We start from the raw sequence: 22,659 nt of genomic DNA on the forward strand, positions 1-22,659 counted from the left end.
GCCTTGAAGCACCTATCAATAGCTTACTGTGCACATTACAATTAAAAAAAACCCACCCTGATCTCATCTCACTGTCATATTGCAGAGGAAATGTCAGTGAGACAACTTAATTGGTTAGTATAAATACAACCATTCATAAAGTCACTGGTCTTCATATAAGATACTGTGTTCATTTATTATCATGCGCAATCTTTGCTTACTGTAATGATAAGTAAGTAATAAAAATGTTTTGAATTTTCTTGCATAAATAGGACACCATTAGTTAAGTGTGCTTTAATGATTCCATAGTAGATGATCTGAACTGCTACTAACTGTACAGAAATCTAGAGCAAAAAAATATTTCAAAAAAAATCATAATTATTGAGTAAAACAACAGATTTGGAGTTATTACATTTGCACTCTCACTTAAAACAATAACTTAATTTGTGAGTTAAGACATATTTCACCAAGGATGCAATCTGACTGTAGAATTTTCAATATTTGAAGCAGTGAATGAGGAAAACAAGACCCTAAAACCAGACTTTGAGACAGGAACAAAATTTGCAAGTCTCCAGTTAGATACAACTGAAAAAACAGCTTACCCTCCTCCCTCCCCATATATACTTCAGGTGCTTCATGCAAGCCACTCATATAAAATGAGGAACCCCATTATGTGTTTTTTACTAAATCTGAGTAATCACAGAATAGAACATTTTAAATACCCAGTGTTTTTCAATGGGGATAATTTCTATGGCTGCTATTAATCACAATTACTAGTGATTTTTCTACTTGCACCCTGTTACGCCCTTCACTTGTTAACTGCCTTTTTTATTATTGTATTGGAATATATTGCTTGTTAAAACACAACATGCTGAGTTAAATAATAGTGACTGTAGCTGCCCTCATCTTTAATATAAGTGAAGACAGAACTGCCTTGGAATAAGACTGAAGTCTTCACAGTTCTGGCCTCATGACAGGGCTGGGTTCAGTTATAAAAGTCTACTCTGCTTTGAACAGAATTTGGCATACCCTTTGGCCTTCTTGCAAGCTTCCAGAACTTGTTAACTCCAGTCCCGGTAAATAAGGCCAACTGGAAAATACTCAAACATAGGTGCACTGTGAATCATCAAAAACTTTGCTATGCAGCCCTAAATTAGTGAACTAGATCCTAAGTAAATAGTCAGCTGACAGCACACTTAGCATTTGACTTAACTATATGTACTTTATCTATCAACTATATATATATACTACAGCAACAGGAAACAAAGCAACAAAGAACAAACTAGCATCTGTTTTTATTACTCTTTTAACTGGATTACAAACAAGTAAAATTCACAGAAATGGACTGCAAAACTTTCCCCCCCATCGGCTTTGATCATGATTTGTACTGCTCGTGACTTGCTCTAAGTTTTCAGATAATTTGAGGCAATAGAAAACACAGACTAGGAAATGGTTCATTTTATTCTAAATAATTAAATAAGAGAAGATATTATATCTTTTTTTTTTTTTTAAATACAGTATCACAGTTATTGCCTTCTACAAAAGACTTGATAGAAAACAATAGTAAGTAGGTTTTACCAAAAAAACTTTAAGATCTTCTTTCACTGTACTTTCTTTAACAATTACTTATTGGAGGGGTGACTGGATGTGTTTACATATGCAGATTCTGTAAGAGATCAAATCCCAGGGTGAAAGCTTCCACAAAAATAGGATCATTGACCAGCTCCTCTGTGTGCAAGTCTATAAATTCATCAATAAAAGCACTTGGGAGACCTCAGCTATATAAGCAGTACGTGAAAAAGTTCATTTGGCAAGAGCCAGGTCCTAAAACTAGCAGTATTAACTTAAGTCAGTCCCATGAACTATAGCTGTAACTCACACAGGAAAGCAGAGTGGATAAAAGTAACAAACAGTGCTATGCAACCCATGACACACAGAGGAACACTCTTTAAAACTACAAAAAACTCAAAATTTCAGAAAAAATCCAGAAATTCAGGTCATCATTACAACACAAATTCGGGTTTCATATGTGTACTTGCCAATGTAAAACTAAACTGTGTGATCAAGGCGGGGGTTTGTGTGATTTTTGTTTTGGTTGGTTGGTTTTTTTGTTTAAAGGAAACATGACTACCGCTTATCTCATACAAGAGCTGGTTTTCCTGTGAGGTTCTGCCATGGACATATAGTTGCTATTGGTGTTCAGGCCTCTGCCTTGGAAGTTGGGATGCAGGTAGAGTAGAGGGCAGGAGCTTGAGGAGGAAGGACAACCATTCAACTGAGGCAGCTGGAGGCCACCCTGCATGACTATCTTCTATCTTTAAGCAGGTCCTTTCACTCAAAGAAATGTGGAGTCCTCATTTTATAGGAGTGCTAGCTTGAGAGTCCAAAGGCTAATGAATAAAGGTGCATTTAAATTTATTGCTGAAGACAATGGGTACTTTAGGTATGTTTCATCACGCTTTAGACTTTGAAAGAAAAATCACACTTTAGACACATCAAACTAAGAACCTTTAATAAGTGGACCTCATGTATCTATGTGTTAGTTCCACATCTGTAAATGTAAGTAAACACCATTGTCCTATTTCTCCATGATAAGGTGATAAATTGACCAGCAGAAGTAGGGAGGTGATTATGCCCCTGTACTTGGCACTGTTGAGGCCATACCTCGAGTATTGTGTCCAGTTCTGGGCCCCTCAATACAAGAGAGATATCGAGGTGCTGGAGTGAGTGCAGAGGAGGGCAACGAAACTAGTGAAGGGCCTGGAAGACAAATCACATGAGGAACGGCTGAAGGAGCTGGGACTGTTTAGTATGAGGAAGAGGAGGCTGAGGGGAGACCTCATCACTCTCTACAACTACATGAAAGGACACTGTAGAGAGGTTGGTGCTGGTCTCTTCTCACAGGTAATTAATGACAGAACAAGAGGGAACGGCTTCAAGCTCCAACAGGGTAGGTTTAGACTAAACATTAGGAAGGAATTTTTCACAGAAAGAGTGGTCAGGCATTGCAATAGGCTGCCCAGGGAGGTGGTTGAGTCACCATCCCTGGATGTGTTTAAGGGACATTTAGATGCGGTACTGAGGGATATGGTGTAGGGGAGGACTATGTAGAGTAGGGTAGATGGTTGGACTCGATGATCCCAAGGGTCTCTTCTAACCTGAATGATTCTATGATTCTATGATTATTCAGGTATTGCAAAAATAAACATGAAAGGACCCGTAAGGAACTAATAATTCATTTGTAGTATGGCAGGCTGTGCCATATAATAAATGTGCATTTATTTATCATACAGCATTGCTACATCTTTAAGAAGCAAATCGACACAAAATATCGAGATACTGACCAGCTGACCTCCAGCTATCCCAGTATACCACACTAGGCAAGGCTCTCAAGGAAAAAAAACAGACAGCCTTCAATCAGAGACACATTTAAAGCACAAGGAATAAAATGGCAACCTTAATTCAGAAATCTCTTAGCTTTCAAGAACCTGGAACTATGACAGCAACCTTTCATGGCAGGTGCCATAACTCATCTTCACCTTACACAGCGTTTGCCTCCCAGGCAAACATCGTGCCTCTGTACTTGGCACTGGTGAGGCCTCACCTCAAGTACTGTGTTCAGTTCTGGGCCCCTCACTACAGGAAAGACATTGAAGTGCTGGAGTGTGTCCAGAGGAGAGCCACCAAGCTGGTGAGGGGTCTAGAGAACAAGTCCTACAAGGAGAGGCTGAGGGAATTGGGCATGTTTAGTTTGGAGAAGAGGAGGCTGAGGGGAGATCTCATTGCCCTCTACAATGACCTGAAAGGAGGTTGTAGAGTGGTGGGTGTTGGCCTCTTCTCCCAAGGGAATAATGACAGGAGCAGAGGAAATGGTCCAAAGTTGCGGCAGGGGAGATTTACATTAGATATTAGGAAGAATTACTTTACTGAGAGAGTGGTCAGGCACTGGAACAGCCTGCCCAGGGAGGTGGTAGAGTCACCATCCCTGGAGGTATTTAAGAAATGTATAGACGTGGCACCTCAGGGCATGCTCTAGTGCCCAAAACTGTTGGTTTGTGTCTGTTTGTGGGTGTGGTTTGTTTGTGTGGGGTTTTTTGTTTGTGGTTTTGTTTTTGGGTTTTTTTTGTTTTTTTTTGTTTGGACATGATGATCTCAAAGGTCCCTTCCAACCATGAAGATTCTGTGATTCTGTGAAGTACATCTACGGACTGAAGCTAACAGCCCCCTACCCCGAAACACCCAGTCCTCATTACACAGCATCTTACTTCATACCAAAGGTATGAATACAAATATTAAAAATATTCATGTTCTACACTTAGGCTGAACTTATTTCTAAATGTATGTTCCATCCTAGGCCTAAATTAAGATACAATCAGACCTAAATTTCATCTGGAAGGCAACAACGAACAACGTCTTAAACCAATCCATGTCTGTATAAAAGAGAGTACTCTTGTGCGTGGACTCAAAATTAACTAGCTAAAAATACTGGTGGAAGAATGGCCTTTTGCTCCCTAGGACTTCTAAACAAGCAGCACTTAAACATATTTAGATAGCCCAGGCTTGGAAACAAGCACAAGCCTGTTATTGAAAACATCCATTATTAGCCTCTGTTATTAGACAAGACGTACAAATCTAAGATGCTCTCAATTGACTCCTCTGAAATTGAAACCAGGGATAAAGTTAGTGATCTAGGAGAGTGGCTGCGCTTAAAAACCTGCTATGTGACTCAAGGTACCAGGAAATGTCTGCCTCCCCTACATAAAGTAATAGTTAAGTGCTTTAATACATTTCTGCACAGTACCCTGCAGGCAGGCCCAGGCCTGGTTTCCTCATGATCCAAACCAGAACAGACCCAGGCTGGCTCTGAACCAGAAGACATGCAGCTAGGCTGGAACTGTGCTGAAGCTGAAGTAAAATGTGCCTGTCCCTTCCACTTAGCACAACTTGTTCACTTGGACCCTGAACTGCACACAACTGTGGTTCAGATTGGGCCAGTGTCCACCTGATGTAGCAGCAAAGACCCGAGGTCCCCAGAAGCAATCCTCTGCCACATCCCTAGCTCTATGCAGCACTACAATAACATTGACTTAAAAACATGAAGTGCCAAGAGAACTCAGTTACAGAGTCCAAGAGGAAATAAATGAATGACTTTCTCTGTTGATTACGATCACAGTTCTGGCACGCTTTCATAATGAAATTCAGCAAACATTAACTTCTGGAGGGTCAGATACTCTTACAGCTGCTAATTCTGTTTTGCTTATGATGTATTTTGTTCCTGGTAGGCTCAATCAGTTGTACTGTGCAACATTAATACTGTTTTGTATGCTGTAATTAATAAAATATTAAGTGAAAACATTGTTCTGTATTTTTATAAATAGATTCTGATAGAACTCGCTAAAAATAAGTTGTTTTTAAAATAGAAAAAATAAGTGAATCAAAAATCCCATGGAAGTAAAATGCTAAAAGCAACACTTTAGGGGTCATTTTGAAGTAAGTGGGCTTGTTCTAAAAACATTCAAGTCTTAACTTTTGACTTTAGTTTTGTTTCAAGAAGGCAAAAACATCTGTAGAAGCTTACTGATGGAAAACTGGTCATTTATTTCTGAAAAATCTTTTCCATTGATATATTTAAATTGTTCCCAGAAGAACATAAGGAGAGTCACTCTGGTTCAGGCTAGTGACTGATTTAATGAAACCTATTGATGGGAAAGCAAGTTCACAAGCAATTCATTTTGTCTTGTCTCACCAGGGTGCTATTGGCATTGCCAAAACAGAGTGATAGAAAAAAAAAAACAACCACACCACCAAACCCCAAAACACAGTGATATCCAATATTTTTCTGAGCAATAGCTTTGCGTTTACTCCTAAGTCTGATGAAACTGTCAAATGGCACCAGACTCACTATACTTTCCATACAACGCCAAAGGAACTGCTTTTATATATCATTAAACTCTTAATCCCTTTGACATATGCCATCCTGATGCTGTCCAGTGCGAATTTTTAGTTAGATTCCAGGTCACAATTTTTAGTAACATGTGGATTGCACCTAATCAGTTCCTTTATTATTACATGTTATTTCATTTGTTGAAGATCTATTTTCTACAATACAATATTAATATAAATTCTTTAAAAATTAAGTAACTATTATACATAGGCACTTAGAAATCTGTAGCTAACTAGAAAAGTTCAATAAGATTCTGTGCTTCCTAATCTAGCAACATGACTGTAGGTCCAGATCACCTTTCAACGACTGTATCATGAACGTGTATTCATTGATCAAGCACTGCTTGTTACCTATTACTTTAATAACTCATCCATAACTCTATTATGCTAAACTTTTTGAGATGTTCAGAATAATCAGTGACTCAGAATAAACATTCTCAGCCTAACCAAGAACTGATTGGTATCACTGAAGTCTTTCACGATTACTCAGGTGGCCTTTGGAACAGATCCACTCTCATCAGGTTGTTAACAAAATGCTGCTTGTTGGAAAACAATGATTTCAAAAGTTACAAGCTGTCCTAGCATACAGGAAATATGGGACCAAGGAAAGATAACTGTGATGAATATCAGTGTGTGCAGAAAGGGAAAAGAATTTGATATTATCTGCACTATAAATTTATATCTAAACCCATATGGAACAGCAAAAAAATGAAACAACCTCAAACAGTCTTTCTTACCGATTCAACGCAAAAGCATAATGAAATTTAATATTGTGTTGATCAGCCAGATCACAGGTAGGAAGCATTTCTAGTGTTTCTACCAGCTTCACCATAGCATCGTAGTCCTGGTATGAATTAAGAAAAAAAAAAAGAAAGAAAAGAAAATGAAAGCAGAGGAAAGCATCACTAAACCGAAACATATCATGACTGCTAGAGAATATCTCAGCTAAGATAGAGTCAGTGAAACGGCCACAAACTCTGTGTAAGGACTTTGTCTATCCATGTCAGTACTTGTCTCTTCCTCACCTCAATGCTACTGCCCAAACTACTGAATCCCTCTGGCCAGTTTGATCAATTACACTACCAGCATCAGGAAAGGAAAGGTGATGAGTCCGGCTCTTTCAGACCTTATTAAGGACTTCTGATGAATGATACTTCATCAGGTCACTGCAGACTTGAGCACAGTTCATTCTGCAGCACGTCAGCTGGGTATTTGTGTTTCATTTGTGTTTCTCAGGGGTAACCCATATACACATACCTGAAGAGGCCAGTTTACTGACATCACAAATGTCACATTACTTAATTTGTTTGTTCAAAACATATTTCAAGATGATTACATTTTCAACAGAAAAGATCTCTCAAAAGAATGCAAATTATCACAAGAGGTGATCAAAACAAAGTTGGATCAGATGCTGCAGGGAACTGTGTATCTCAGAATGGAAAGCTGGGTTATGCAGGATGATGTGGTCAGCCACTGCCCTCACGACCCATTTATACTTATGAAATAACCAACATAGCTCTTGATGAAAAAAAAATCCACAGAATGTTTGGAAGTATATTTTAAAAGACGTGTCAAACACACAGACAGGCAGTTTGGAAATACAGCATGCAGGCTGTGTTTTAGCAAAAGCAGAACTTAGTTTAAAAAAAAACAAACAAAATCAAGAAAAAAAAAAAGGTGCACCTATATTTTAAAAACAAATTAATGTTTCTTTGAAGGGTAGTTCTCAACTTGAGCACCTCTGGCCAATATACGGCCACAACAAATGCATTTTCTTCATTTGTAAATATATTTGACATTGAGGGCAGAAGAGGAAAGGGAGGGAAGGGAAAAGCAAACATCTTGCATCAGTAGGGGATTTTTTTTTCTTCTTTTTTTAAAGGACATTATAAATGGCTGAAAACAAAGGAGGACACCTCAGGAATTCACCTAATCTGTGTCTCTTGTTCACAGGTGAAATAAATAAGAGTCTAAAGCCCCTTAAGTTGCCCAACAGACAAATCAAACTGTTAATTTAACAATTTAGTGTCAGCTTTGAATCACTGTTTAACAAACAATGAAGTACAGCAGAACAAACAAAAGTCAAAAACCCATGGTAAAATAATCTTCCTTGGTCTTTAGGAACATACCTGAATATCTCTGTAAGAAAGAAGCAGGTTTATGACAATATCAGATGTCAGCACTTCAGTATTATCCATACGAAGCTTAATCCTGGCCAGCTCCTTAGCCAGTTCATCTCCTTGATACTTCTCTCTAGCTTTTCTAATATCATTGAGCAATGTTTCTTTATAATAGGCACTAAAGAAATAAAAGATAGACATATGGGAAGGAGACTGTTAGATATTTCTTGTGAAACATGGTTATATTTCTGATAAGAAGCATAATTTATAGTAAGAGGTACCATTTTCTAAGAGTGAGGTGCACATCAAATGTTTTTCATTTACTCATTATACATATTTCACCTTGCACCACCTCAGACTGTGGTGCTATGTATCAATATGTTTATAACCAGAATTGTGAGATAATTTTATCAACACAGTAAAACTGGAGGATTTCTTTTTCCCCATTACTGACCATGACAGATGTGGTACTTTGTATCTGTATCCTAAAGAAGGCAGCAATTGGGATAATAAAGTGACAGAGAGATTAAAGACCACTGTGGTGTAAAGAGGAAGTACATGATTTTATCATGAAAGGAGAGCAGAGGCTTTCAAACAAAGAAACTAAAAGAACAACAAGCCATCAAAAGCTGATTTAGTTACAGTCTGTTTGATGAACACAATACATAATGTGGGCAGGTTCTACGTAAAATCCCCCAGAGTAAGTGCATGTTATTTACTCTAACATCTGTGCACAATGCAACACCAGAGTTTTGTAGAATACAAAATCATATATACATTATCAGTATGAGAGTTATAAATGACCTGGACAGGCTACTTAGAGGTAACTTTATCTGGAGCAGCTTATCGAGTCTGTAGTTTGGAAGTTAGCAGGTGTCACCTGCCAGATACTCAAGTGCATAGAATGCTTTTGTTTACAAATGAGTATTGCAAAGTGTTCAGCTTTGCTTAGCATGAGCCCTACACATAGCAAAGAAAACTAAGTTCTCTGTCTAATAAACATTATATCTTACATACAACATGGAAGATGTTTATAATGCAAATCAGCAAGGTCATAGTATGCACTATTGGAAAGCTTTTAATAGTTGTTTCAATGTCAGTGGAGGTCAGGCCTAATTCACCATGGATTTCCAATATCAGGTTTCTGTCCAGCATTGCCCTCCACCAGGCCACTGATAATTACTCCTCCTTGCGCTAACCTAACCAAAGGGAGGTACTGGATAATGTTTTTCAAAGTATCCAATTGACTGCAGAATGGGAGTGTCTCACTTTCAAGAATGATGCAATACAGCTCTCCTGTATGCTGACCAACTTTACTGAGTTTCTGCTCCTCCTCTTGTCCCTCTCCTCAAAGAGGGCCTGTATTGCTTCCATGTAGCCTCCCCTTTGGAGAAGGAGGTGGCAGCAGCCTGAGCTTCTTCAGGCCAGCAATATCCCAGTCGCTGTCTACCAATGTGCCAGAGAATAGCAGACCTGCCATGGATGGAGGTATAAGGGACAAAGTGCGTGAGAGCAGGGTCATCTATGCGGTCTTAAGAGTGGGACAAGATGAAAAGAAGGGAGTTTTTTAGGCAAGCCTTTCACTGGCGTGGCAATGGTGAAAGAGAAAGAAATCCAAGGCCCTCAGTGCTTCATGCAACAGACACTGGGAAAAGGAAGACCGGGAAGCTCAGTCTCTCTCAGTGTTTTCAGATACACAAACAGAACCAGACTAGCTGCAGAGTACAGGGTGAACAATCAAGAAAGAGAGATTTCCATCTCCAGCCCAAATCCTCAAGACTCAAACCCAAAAATAGCAAAATCAAAAATAACAAATCAAACCACAGAAGTTACATTTGATTGCCTATTGCTGCCATATATATACACATATTTGGTGACAGAAATGGACAGTCTTTGCCTTCGAGCTCTGTGAACAGGCTGTCATCTTATCTCCTATTACAACTTTATGCACTGTAATTTATACTTTAGCACTTTACCTTACCCATGGACTTCCTTTGCTTACTGGTATTTCAGAAAGTAACCAGAAATCACTTTCTACCATAACATGGTTAGTTAACTGCAACAGCTGCAGACATCAATACAGAAAGCAGTAAAGTTAACAGTTTCTTTTAACGCTATGTTAAGTGCAGTGAAAAATAAGAAAGTAAAAAAAAAAATTAAAAAAAATCAGTGCTACTAGAGATTCTGTATCTTTTTTCATAACATTAAGAAGAGACTACCAAAGGTTCTGGAGGTGTGTGTGTTGTAAAATTACCATGATGTAACATGAACATCCTTGAGAAGGCTGATAAACTTGTCCACCAGTGGGACACAAAATGGTCCCAGGATATTGTCCCAGCTGGGTTGCATATACTCAGAAGCTCTTCGTTGGGCATCACTTTCACAGCAAAAGTAGTCAGCACAAGGTGTGACGATGTATGGAATAAAATAATAATTGCCACTGGAAGCCTGAAAGAAAAACAGGCACAGTTTAGAAAACAAATGAAGGTGGAAATATGTTTGTGTATACACAGAATATTTTGCTGTCATAAAACCCAGTTAGATTAGGTCTGGTGCACTATGAAGCTTTAGCACACTGTTTAGCATAAGATTTGCAAGCATTAAATTCAAGGAATTTTCTCTGGAATGTTTACAAACATTAACAAGGGTGATGAATAAGGTTCCAGATCTATTAAGAGACAATATAACAAAATTATTTTATATTTTTTTTGTGATGCACAAACCCTACTTGGGACTGACAGTTACCAACTAACCACCTGCTCACAAATTTTTTTGGTCAGTGATGTACTAGCACCCTCTCAACTCTCTCTGTGCTAGAAAGAATATGATGCAGAGCCCTCCACAAAGAGAGAGAAAACTACAGAACCACAGGCACTGGAAGGACTTTATGGAGATGTTTAATCCAAAGGAGTGTACAAAATACCTGTTACATGCTGCCATCAAGCCAACCAACCAACAAAACTTTGAAATGTTTTGTAATACATGTAAGACTTTTAACACAAAATTCTAGAATTAAAAACCAAAAATTCTTATCATGCCACATTAAAAGTGTAAACATGCTCAAGGTGCTGAAAGAGGAGAGGAAACAAAAAATGCCCTTCAGAGCCCAGAACCAGAAAGTTCAGAGTCTTCAATGATGTCCATGATAGGACAGTATGATACACCTAATGCAACCAACCAACTACCACTAAATACCCTTCAACCGTCACCTAGGGGATATCAAGGCATCAAATACATCATACCTTTCATTTTTTCATATCATCTAAGCCTGCAGTAAAGCCCTAGCGATTTAAAGTCACCTTGAACAATGGGAGAATGGTGAGCCAATGGAAAGAATGGATATGAAGATTGCACATTTTTATATGCATTAATAGACGAGTCAAGAGAAATAAACTGTTCACAGGATGTAACAATGTAGGGCAGGCAGTTACTAAAAATACAGATGGAAAAAAACTGTATCAGTGACATCCTGTTGCTGATCTGAGACTGCAAGGATTTAGAATTTTTAATTATTTCTAACAGATAAAGATCAAGCCATATTCCTTCCTCAAAAATTCTACAGTACAGTATCTCTGTTGTAACTATATAATCTGTTGCAATGTTATCTTAACTTCCTACAAAAAAGTCAGAAAACTTGCAACCCAAACTACCAGTATGTTAAAACAATTTAGTCTCAGGTTCATTCAAATAAACACTGAGTTCAGTGCAATGTAAAAGCTTCTTGTGTATAAACTCTATCCTTAAACCTGTAACAATGAATTAGCTCTTCCTGCAATGGAAAAAAATATCCAGTTTGAAGTATGATGTACCTTGTGACGCAAAGAGAGCTGTGCTTATCTACCACAAAAGCAATTTTCAGAAAAAAATTAAATGATGTGTGCAACACTGTATTAATCTTATTCAGCCAACATCTCATCTATTTGACTTCGATTTCTTGCCTCTTTTTGAATAGTGAAATCTATGCAATTAAAACCCCATTTTTTAGCTATGACAGACACATATTTGTGTGCAGAAGTCACAAACCCTGCACATATATAAGCATGTTACCTTGTCTGAAAAGCAACCAGTTCCAATTTTCTAGCTCCTTCTGTCCGATATTTACATATTTATTATATTTACATATAATAAATTATAAAGCCCCTTCATACAAGACCATCTAAGGAACCTGCAGGAATGCTATTCCATAGGTACTGACAAAATCCATCTGTGGGTCCTGAGGGAGCTGGTGGATGACGTTGCCAAGCCGCTTTCCATCATATTTGAGAAGTCATGGCAGTCTGGTGAAGTTCCCACTGACTGGAAAAGGGGAAATGTAACTCTCATTTTCAAAAACAGAAAAAAGGAAGAGCTGGGGAACTACAGGCCAGTTAGTCTCATCTCTGTGCCCAGCAAGAACATGCCTCCTGGAAACTCTGCTAAGGCACATCGAAAATAAGCAGGTGATTGGTGACAGCCAACATGGCTTCACCAAGAGCAAGTCATGCCTGACAAATCTGGTGGCCTTCTATGATGGGGTTACAGCATGGATGGATAAGTGGAGAGCAACAGACATCATCTACCTGGACTTGTGCAAAGCGTTTGACATTGTCCCACGTGACTTCCTGGTCTCTAAATTGGAGAGACACAGACTTGATAGATGGACCACATGGTGCAAAAGAAACTGCTCGGCCGCACTCAAAGGATTGTCGCCAACGGCTTGATGTCCAAGTAGAAACCAGTGATGAGTGGCATTCCTCAGGGATCAGGCAAGTAGGGCCAAACGTAAAGTGCTTTTTGTCTTAAAATATTCTAAACATTTTGCTAATGGCTGTTAAAAGTAAACTTTTGACCTTAATAACACAAACCCGTTTTTTTTTTTAATTGAACTGCTAGATTTATTCCAGTGCAACTGTCGCTTTTGTGACAGAGATGCTACACTGTAAAGGGCTTTTTTTTCCCCCCAGATAAATAGCATTGAGTAAAATCTCTGCATTTTTAGAGAGAGAACTATGCCTGCACAGCTAATAGCGCAATTATTTTACTTGAGCCATGTAGTTAATTTTGCCGCTTATTCAAGTATTAAGAGTATTAGAATAGAGTGCTTACCGTACCTTACAAAGCAGTTAGACGGAAAACACACAGGGTAACAGAAAATGAACTGCATTCACTCAAAGTCGTCACTAACTCCTGAGTGTTCAGAGAGTTTAATCCACTGTTGTCTTCAGACTTAAGGTTTTCACAGTAGTTTTCTGTGACATTACATTCCTATGCATCTTGTGATATAGGTGACTAAGATATTACAAACTTTAAAAAAATATTTCCTCTTCCAAAGTTGACTATGAGGAGAGATTATCACAATCCAAACATTCTAAATGCTCAGAATCTAGCTTGCAAGGAACTAGTACTCCAAGTTCACAATCTCTTTGAAGGAACGACCCTGCCAGGCAGTATTCTTTATGTATCTTTATACATTTTAAAATGCCTAGAAACACAGTAATAAGATGGCATATCTATTCAACAGAAAACAGATTTAAAGTGATACATACTTTGCCTATCATATTACCACTGTGGTATTCAGGAGGTACTTGAACCCGAAGAAAAGCCTTGTGGTTGGCAACCTACTCCAAATTGAAATAAAACGACAAAAAGGAAAACACCACCGCAAAACAGCATAAGAATCAAAAAGACAGACATGACACATGAATAGAGAAATTATTAGAGAACGAAACAACAGAAAATGAATATAGATATTTCTAGCAAGTCCATATTTACAACGCCAAGAAACCAATGCAATACTTTGCCATCCAGAATGTAAAATTTCTCTATCTACACAATTTGGCTATACATCTCCTTCTGTAATCATTAAGATGTTTTCCAGTCTTACTTTTATGAAGCTGTAAATCACAGAATGTGATTTACCTGATTAGTTAACTATAATCCAACCACTACAAATATGCATCTTTGAGATAGTAACATGTGCATAAAAACTAACTTTCATAAATAAATTTTAAAAGCCTTGGGTTTTATTATATCAATAGTAACAGTGGTATATTTCGTGATTAGAAACACTAAAAGTAGTATTTAATGGGTTACCCATTCCCTTTGCACTATTCTCCCCAAAAACGAAAAATGATTGTCTGTATTAAAGACGTTCCTAGTCCTCTTTCATTCTGTGCCCTTTGCAAACACTTTTAATACTTTTTCTGCCTCGGAATTTTTTTGGAAATACATCATTATATGACCATATCACACAAACTTTTATATATTGTAAAAATAATCAGAAAATAAAAATAGAAACCTACTCTGCAATACTACTTTTTCATATTGTTAAATTCATATAATGTAATCATACTTTAGAGTCTTGGCTCTCATATCAATCCACTGGGGCTACTTGGAGAATATGAGTCAAAGTGCCAATTTTTTTCTATTTAGTTTTCTTAAATGTTCATTGCCTTGAAATAGTAGATACAGTCTAATTTATACAGCTACCGAAACTCTGAAGAGACTTTCTGCCAATTACAATAAAAAGTGATTTTTCAACATAAAAATTCCTTGTGGCAAAGATAAATTGCAATCCTGTTCCCTTTAGATCAAGGAGAATTTTTGCTAATGACTCCTCCACGGCCCAGACATTATTCTCTGCTTACTGTAAGAGCTGCTACAGGATTTAATGGAAAAAAAAATAATAAATTAAATCTCTGAAAATACTTCATCAGACCCACAGGCCTAAGCATACTATAATAAACCTTTTGGTTTAATGGCCAGCTTACTTTCCTTTAAATACCTTCCCTGAAAGCAATTAACAGGGTTATTCAAATGTCTTCAGGCATACCATCAACTAAAGAAAAATTAACTATTAAGTCTTTCTCTTTATAGTCTGTACTTGCCATAATAATTTTTCCAAAGTGGGAACTTCTAGTTTGTATTCTCAGTGTCACATTCAAACAAATCAAAAGGATCAAAGTACGTATCTCAAACTATGTGCAACCACTGGTAGAACTACTGCCAGAAGGGCTGTACATTCTGCTTCCTGACTCCAGCAGGTTTTTAAAAGCCCCTTGTGCACTCTTTCCTTCACTCAATCTGGGACTTTTCTTATGCACCATTCCTTAAAGTTCTGTAGAGGGAGAGGAAATTTCTCTATTAAAAAAAACCCAACAAAACATCAAGGAGAGCAACAAAACGTTGCATTAAAATAGAACATTCCCATGGATTTTATCTGTTACATTGGTTTGGAGGAAAATTATATTTTTAAGCATTTTTTGCTTTTGAAAATACTTGAAATTTCATTTCTCCAATAAAAGAATGTTTATCTGACATCTAAAAAAACTCCAAAGCACAAACCCATTTTCCACATATAAATTTATTTTCCTCTACCCTACAGTCCCAGCAGCATCCACTGTTTTCTCAAATCTTTATTCTTCCGTACTGACACAGGAATCAAACTGTCCTGCAAGTCGGCATGTTTGCAATTTATTTTATCAATGATTATTTTGACAGAAACGAGGATGCTGTGCATATACCCTAAGTAAAATTAGCAGAAGATAGTCCTCAAAGCTCAGATGAGCTCTTTAGAAGGAAACCTAACCGATGGGACACAGAATCTTGACCTTGAATTTCATGCAAGGGCAATTCTTTCTTGGGAACTGAACTCCCATAGCAAATAATTCTTTCCTTTTGTATCCAAGGATGCCATAAATTACCAATACAGAATTTTAATTGCTTGTTTGGGGGAGTCAAGTAGAACTGAATCACATTCCACATCTTATCTTATCCCTGAAAATTTCATTCCTGGATAGTGGAAGGAAGTGCTCCTACTCTCACACTCTTTTTTCAGACAGTAAGCTATTAAATATCTCAGATATTTATCCCAGCATACTACTGTATAATTTTCACTGTTACATCAGCTATATTCAGGCCAAATCCCAAATGAACTGCTGACCTTTTTTCTATGCATTGTTTTCAGCTGTATGTCCAATTCCCTTGCTCTTGCCTCCTCCTTGATGCTGAATTAGCATACCAGTTTCCTTGCAAGGAAAACACCAATTTTCTTCAAGGCTTACTTGCAATACACAGAAGAACATCACCATAAAGGACACACTAGACATTCATCTTCATAGCTTTAACATGGTTCGACACCTATTCTATGCTATGATTTTTTTGCACCTTTGTACATGACTAGAGATTTGCAGGATAAATAGCAAAGGTGAGGACAGGGAAACCTCTGAGAAAGCTCCAAGCTACAGCAGCCACACAGAAAGTTTCACTCATGCTGCTGGAAAAATGGTGCATGGTGTCTAGCAGCAATCTCAGTTGTCCCTCTTCCCTTATACACAGTGCATATGCTTGGACACAGAGCTTGTAAGATGCGGAGAGGACGTACATAAAACCAGCAATAGTATTCCTGTGGCTACCTCTGGGTTGGAGGAAGGTTTACCAGCTCGATCCTGTTTCCAACATGTCTGCAAATGCTACTGAAGAGCGCATTTAAGCTCCTTCTGCTATTCTACTGCTATGGCAGGGGCATACCCACATTTTTCAATCAGGAAAAGGGAAAGGAAAATACAAAACCCTAGTGCAAGAGTTGTACCTAATATTCACCATTTAAACTGAAATGGTTATGTAACCATGTACCTGATTGGACCCAGTAATTTCACACCAGTTCTGCACCTACTTAACTAGCACAGCAGCCCTCATTAGCAATTAACTTCAAACCAGACATGGCCTGTATGGTTGTAAAATATTTAACCAAGCAATGAAGCAAGTAGCACCATACTGGGGAGGCAAACTGCATGCCTCTCATTACAACTCATTGGATCTAAAAGGAGGGGAAAGCAATTGTCTATTTGAAGTCAGCTCCAACTTAGAAAAACAAAGTTTTAACCTATTAACTACTTAGCTTGCTAATTAGTTTGTTGTAATGTCCGATTAAAAAACTGATAAAAGAATGCAATATGGGAGTACCTTTATCTAATAAAGACAATATGAACAAGCTCAAATAACACAAAAGCATCAAGAATACGTACTTGATATTTAAAGCCATTTTTTTTTCATCATTGTATTTTACTCTCAATTGTTTTCTTAATTTAAGCACTTGAAGAAAGTGGGTTAGGCAATCCACCCTTTCTAAAGGAGAAAATCGGGATCCTATTTTCAGTATGCCTCCCTGCCCCTTTTCCTAGCCACATGGTGTTTACAGGTCTAATACCAGTCCCTGCTGCAAAAACCACGTCATCAGAGTCATCTTTTCTTCTCTTCCACATGAAGGTAAATACCTCCCCCTCTGTGGGAGAAAGAATCTGCCAGAAGAAAAGATTGCAGGGTGCTAATCTGATAGCACTAGGCTGAACTTGCCACCATCCTCTTTGCCTTTACTCCATTTCTGGAGTTACCACCAAATGGCTCAGTCATAATTCTCCCTCTTTTTCTGGATGGGAAAACACATGCTTGTGACATTTTGATCATCCGCCCGTCAATGGATAGTAGCATTCACAAGCAAATCTGCCTAATTATGAGGGCCCTCCCCCCCAACTCACAGAGCTACAGGCCAGTAAATGCATTTCTCATCCTATGGGTGAAACTAGTTCAAAGATCACCAAGACAAACAGGAAAATGACCTGTATTTACTCATGTGCTCAGCCTGATCTATCTTTAGCCTGCATGCAGCCCTGTGGCCAAGTATAAACAGCAGCTCAAAATATACTGCTGTGACTAATGCATTATCTCTTCTAGTTCTATTTTAAATTATTATCAAACTCTAAGAGCATTTTATTATTTTAATCCTGCTCTATATTCTTCAGAAGAAAATAAAAGTATACAGTGAATGTGGGGAAAGAGAAAAGGATAAATGGAAGTTTAAGATTTTTGCAAATTCAATAGTCTTCAAAATAATAGTGTAGCGTTTAACAAAAATAACCACTAACATGATGTAAAGTATGACAAAATATATAACGGTGTAAGATATTGTGACATATTCCAAAAAGCCTAAAATAACGACTAAATTTTACCTTGTTTCAGGCTTACTTACTTGTTTGGGTTTACTTGCATTAAAGGTAAGAATATTTTTACTTTGGGAAACAAGCTTTAGCATTCCTAAGTAAAATCTGTGAATTTGTGAGGAAGAGGATGGGTATACAGTAACCAACGCTGTTTGAGATACAAGAGTATCCTGTATTAAGGTATCACACACATATACATTTGCACAAGTGGGTGGAAAGTGGTAGAGAGAGAAAGAGACTTTGAATTTCTGAGTTTACATTTTGATCCATCAACTTACATACGTAACATATCTACCGGCACTTTTCTAGAACTTAAAGAAGAATTTCTAAAGAAAGTAATTTTTTAATCTAGCTTTACTTTGGAAAGGGAGTCAACAAGATTTCCACTAGTTTTAATTGTATACATAGAACAGGCTTCTTCCAATCACCTTGGCAGCTTTGTTATTAAGACTTGCTTTAAATGTAGCATCTTAATTTTGTGTTTTAAAATGAATGTGGATTTAATACTTACTGTGTTTTTCTGAGATACCATATCCTGGGGGAAAAAAAGATAATAAAAATGTTTATTCATTTTTACTGGAAGTTATTATTTCCAATAAAAATAACTGGTATACCTATATATACACACACAGAGACATGTTCTTCAAAGCATAATACGCATTTCTGACTGCAGCAAATTCCAATATAGGAACAGAACATTGAGAAAAGTCTTAATAGTTCAGGTTAGAAAAAAATTAATGATCCAAAGAAGAAACGTATTTAAAGAAGTGCCCAGAAAATGAAGTTCTACTTGGCGATAGACAGACACTCCACGCATTTGTGAAACAAAAGCATTTCAAGCTGAAGATACTTCTATTGGCGATAGACAGACACTCCACGCATTTGTGAAACAAAAGCATTTCAAGCTGAAGATACTTTTTTTTTTCCTCTGAAAGAGTATCCTTAAGATACCTAGGCCCCTTTCCTACCTGTATGGGCACAGACTAACACACTCCACCTACATCCTAATTCTTCTCACCTCAAAATACAGAGTTATTGATACTATTGATACTATGAGGCATATGATAAACTAATGAGCACGTAAACCAGACCTCAAAGATTTCCAGTTTCTGGTAAGTAACCTCCTCCTCATTCTAGTGATGGCTTCCATGTCCAATGAACACCGTTTCATGAAACTAAAGAGATCTCCAGGTAAGTCATGCAGCAAATGTGAGATATAGACTTGTTTCTAAGCAAGGTTATTGATATAATTTAATTATATGTGCTCTGACAACCTAAGATGATTCTGCTTAAGCAACTTCACATCTGACTGCCTGAAATCCACTTGGACAACCACTGCACCAAAATTATATTACCCATGCACCCTTTTCTTCAACAACAGACAAAATACCAGGGACCACCTAAGACGTTTAGTTCTGCAAACCATCTTGAAATACTGGTTTTTGGTTTTTTTTTAATATGCTTGGAACTAAGTTTTGGAAAGAACATTAGTGAAATTCAAGAGACAAATCTTGGGAGAAGAATTTCAGGATGGGCCCTAAGAAATAAGCTATCTAAAGTCAGGCTGCTTGAACTTCACAAATCTTTCCAGTAGAAGTAACAGTAGTCATGAATACTGCCTTTTTTAACACTTAGGCTAGCCACTCTTAAGAAGCATGCACAGTGACCTAGATAAAGTAATAAAGTACTAAAAATAAATAAATAAAGTAATAAATCCCTGGAAGGAAGGGGAAAAAAACCTGACCAAATCAGTTATAAACCCAAGAATAAAGAAACACCAGCAGACACTCAAAAATAGGTATTAAGCTACCAAATCCTAAACAGCTAACTCAAACTCCTTAAGCCCAATAAAATACCTCAGAACAAAAGTGATGGATGTCTTAGACATCTGAAATATCACATATCTGTAAATTAATATGTCTACCTAGCTAAGCAAGTATCTCCAATAGAACTATCTACTGCAGATAAAGATCTTTCTCACCAGGGAGAAATTAATTTTTCTGAGAACTAAGCCATGAAATGTGTCATGAACTGTTCCTCACTGAAAGACTCCAGGAACAATCCCTATCTACCTTCTCAAGTATTCCTAAGAAGGGTGTGTTAGCAAATTGGAATGTGAAACAAAAGCATTTCAAGCTGAAGATACTTTTTTTTTTCCTCTGAAAGAGTATCCTTAAGATACCTAGGCCCCTTTCCTACCTGTATGGGCACAGACTAACACACTCCACCTACATCCTAATTCTTCTCACCTCAAAATACAGAGTTATTGATACTATTGATACTATGAGGCATATGATAAACTAATGAGCACGTAAACCAGACCTCAAAGATTTCCAGTTTCTGGTAAGTAACCTCCTCCTCATTCTAGTGATGGCTTCCATGTCCAATGAACACCGTTTCATGAAACTAAAGAGATCTCCAGGTAAGTCATGCAGCAAATGTGAGATATAGACTTGTTTCTAAGCAAGGTTATTGATATAATTTAATTATATGTGCTCTGACAACCTAAGATGATTCTGCTTAAGCAACTTCACATCTGACTGCCTGAAATCCACTTGGACAACCACTGCACCAAAATTATATTACCCATGCACCCTTTTCTTCAACAACAGACAAAATACCAGGGACCACCTAAGACGTTTAGTTCTGCAAACCATCTTGAAATACTGGTTTTTGGTTTTTTTTTAATATGCTTGGAACTAAGTTTTGGAAAGAACATTAGTGAAATTCAAGAGACAAATCTTGGGAGAAGAATTTCAGGATGGGCCCTAAGAAATAAGCTATCTAAAGTCAGGCTGCTTGAACTTCACAAATCTTTCCAGTAGAAGTAACAGTAGTCATGAATACTGCCTTTTTTAACACTTAGGCTAGCCACTCTTAAGAAGCATGCACAGTGACCTAGATAAAGTAATAAAGTACTAAAAATAAATAAATAAAGTAATAAATCCCTGGAAGGAAGGGGAAAAAAACCTGACCAAATCAGTTATAAACCCAAGAATAAAGAAACACCAGCAGACACTCAAAAATAGGTATTAAGCTACCAAATCCTAAACAGCTAACTCAAACTCCTTAAGCCCAATAAAATACCTCAGAACAAAAGTGATGGATGTCTTAGACATCTGAAATATCACATATCTGTAAATTAATATGTCTACCTAGCTAAGCAAGTATCTCCAATAGAACTATCTACTGCAGATAAAGATCTTTCTCACCAGGGAGAAATTAATTTTTCTGAGAACTAAGCCATGAAATGTGTCATGAACTGTTCCTCACTGAAAGACTCCAGGAACAATCCCTATCTACCTTCTCAAGTATTCCTAAGAAGGGTGTGTTAGCAAATTGGAATGGTATCCAACACTGAACTGGGGCTTAATTGCAGAAGAGGTATCAAAGACATCAGGGTAGGTCTGAACCATGTCCCAGAGCCTGCTTAAACTACTCTAGCACTTGATCCAGAAGATCTTTTCCACTTGGTTCCAGCAACTTAAATCAAGCTTTCTGATCCCATAGTAAGATATGGGCCTATGCAGGCCATGGAGGTTATGGAAACAACTGGGAGATGAGGAAGAGGATCAGTGAAGCTCACAGAGTTCCCAGCAGAAGAAAGATGAAGGCAGATAATGGCTTTTCTAGCCTGAAGTGACCTGGCCACACTCCAGTGTTCCCAGGTCCTCAGACTTGTCCTTGAGCTTCACATTCTTGGGGAAAAAAGCCCCAGAACTGAAGCTGCAAAGACTTGCGAGTTCTGGCAACAATCTGAAGATCCAACCCATGGATGGATGCAACTGTGGAGGTTGTTCAGTGCTCCAGTTATGGAGCAGGTGCTTGCATGTGTGCTTGGCACAAAGTGCAGCAATCAAAGCCATCCACAGAGGTCTTCATTGGGTAGAGACAAATAGAGGATTACTAGCCTGTGCTTCTCAAACTTTGGCACATCCTTGGGAGAACTAAGTTGATCAGAACATCTGAGTGACAGCACAAAAGAAATGTAAAAATGTGTTAATGAAAAATAAAAATGAGAGGTCTCCTTGCAGTCAGGCAATCCTAACTAACAATGCAGGATGAAAAGCTGTATCCCTGCCCACTCAGATTAGCTAGAGGAATGGAGGGCATGCAAGTATGCCTTAGCACATATCCACATGGATAACCTCTTTGACCAAAGAGCTTGAGAGGCTCCAACTCTGAGTACTTGAGACTCCAAGTCACATGGAATGTGAATCTGTATGTGGATCACCACCTGAAGAAAGGAAATATGAGATACTAGACACATCAGAGTAAAATTGATGACACAGAGTAGAAAAGAGGAAAGAGAAGCTGTGATGGAACAGAGCTTTTCTGTGAAAGGGAAGGAGACTCATACAAAATAAGATTCAACTTACAGGATCAAGAGAGGTTGAAGAATTCCAAAAAGGATTTTTGGACATTGGTGGCAGGAAAAATATAAAGTAGTTAGGGGTGATAACTCAAAATAAGGAAAAAAAAAACAGGAAGCATGGACAATGCTGCACTCAGTGAAAGCAGCAAGAGAATGGATGATAGGAGAAGCAGCAGTAGGTGATGATACACAGGATAAACATCTAAATATGACCTAAACCAAAGAGAACCTGCACTGAGAAAGACAGAAACATCCACAATATGAC

At 37.8% G+C, this 22,659-nt stretch overlaps 1 protein-coding gene across 2 annotated transcripts in view; it reads right to left on the reverse strand.

Moving 5' to 3' along the window:
- The window catches only part of MAP3K15 (mitogen-activated protein kinase kinase kinase 15), an 88,007-nt gene that overhangs the window by 38,340 nt on the left and 27,008 nt on the right, over positions 1 to 22,659 (reverse strand). The window contains exons 3-7 of one of the 2 annotated variants that reach the window (XM_014960295.1): positions 18,531 to 18,554; positions 13,568 to 13,639; positions 10,297 to 10,490; positions 8,052 to 8,220; positions 6,660 to 6,766 (exon numbers count right to left, since the gene is read on the reverse strand). In XM_014960295.1, the coding sequence (XP_014815781.1) occupies positions 6,660 to 6,766; positions 8,052 to 8,220; positions 10,297 to 10,490; positions 13,568 to 13,639; positions 18,531 to 18,554 (566 nt within the window). The remainder of the gene's footprint in view (positions 1 to 6,659; positions 6,767 to 8,051; positions 8,221 to 10,296; positions 10,491 to 13,567; positions 13,640 to 18,530; positions 18,555 to 22,659) is intronic. The other variant, XM_014960296.1, reaches the window with a different exon arrangement.

Source organism: Calidris pugnax, unplaced genomic scaffold, assembly GCF_001431845.1.
Source record: "Calidris pugnax isolate Ruff unplaced genomic scaffold, ASM143184v1 scaffold188, whole genome shotgun sequence".
Classification (NCBI taxonomy): Eukaryota; Metazoa; Chordata; class Aves; order Charadriiformes; family Scolopacidae; genus Calidris; species Calidris pugnax.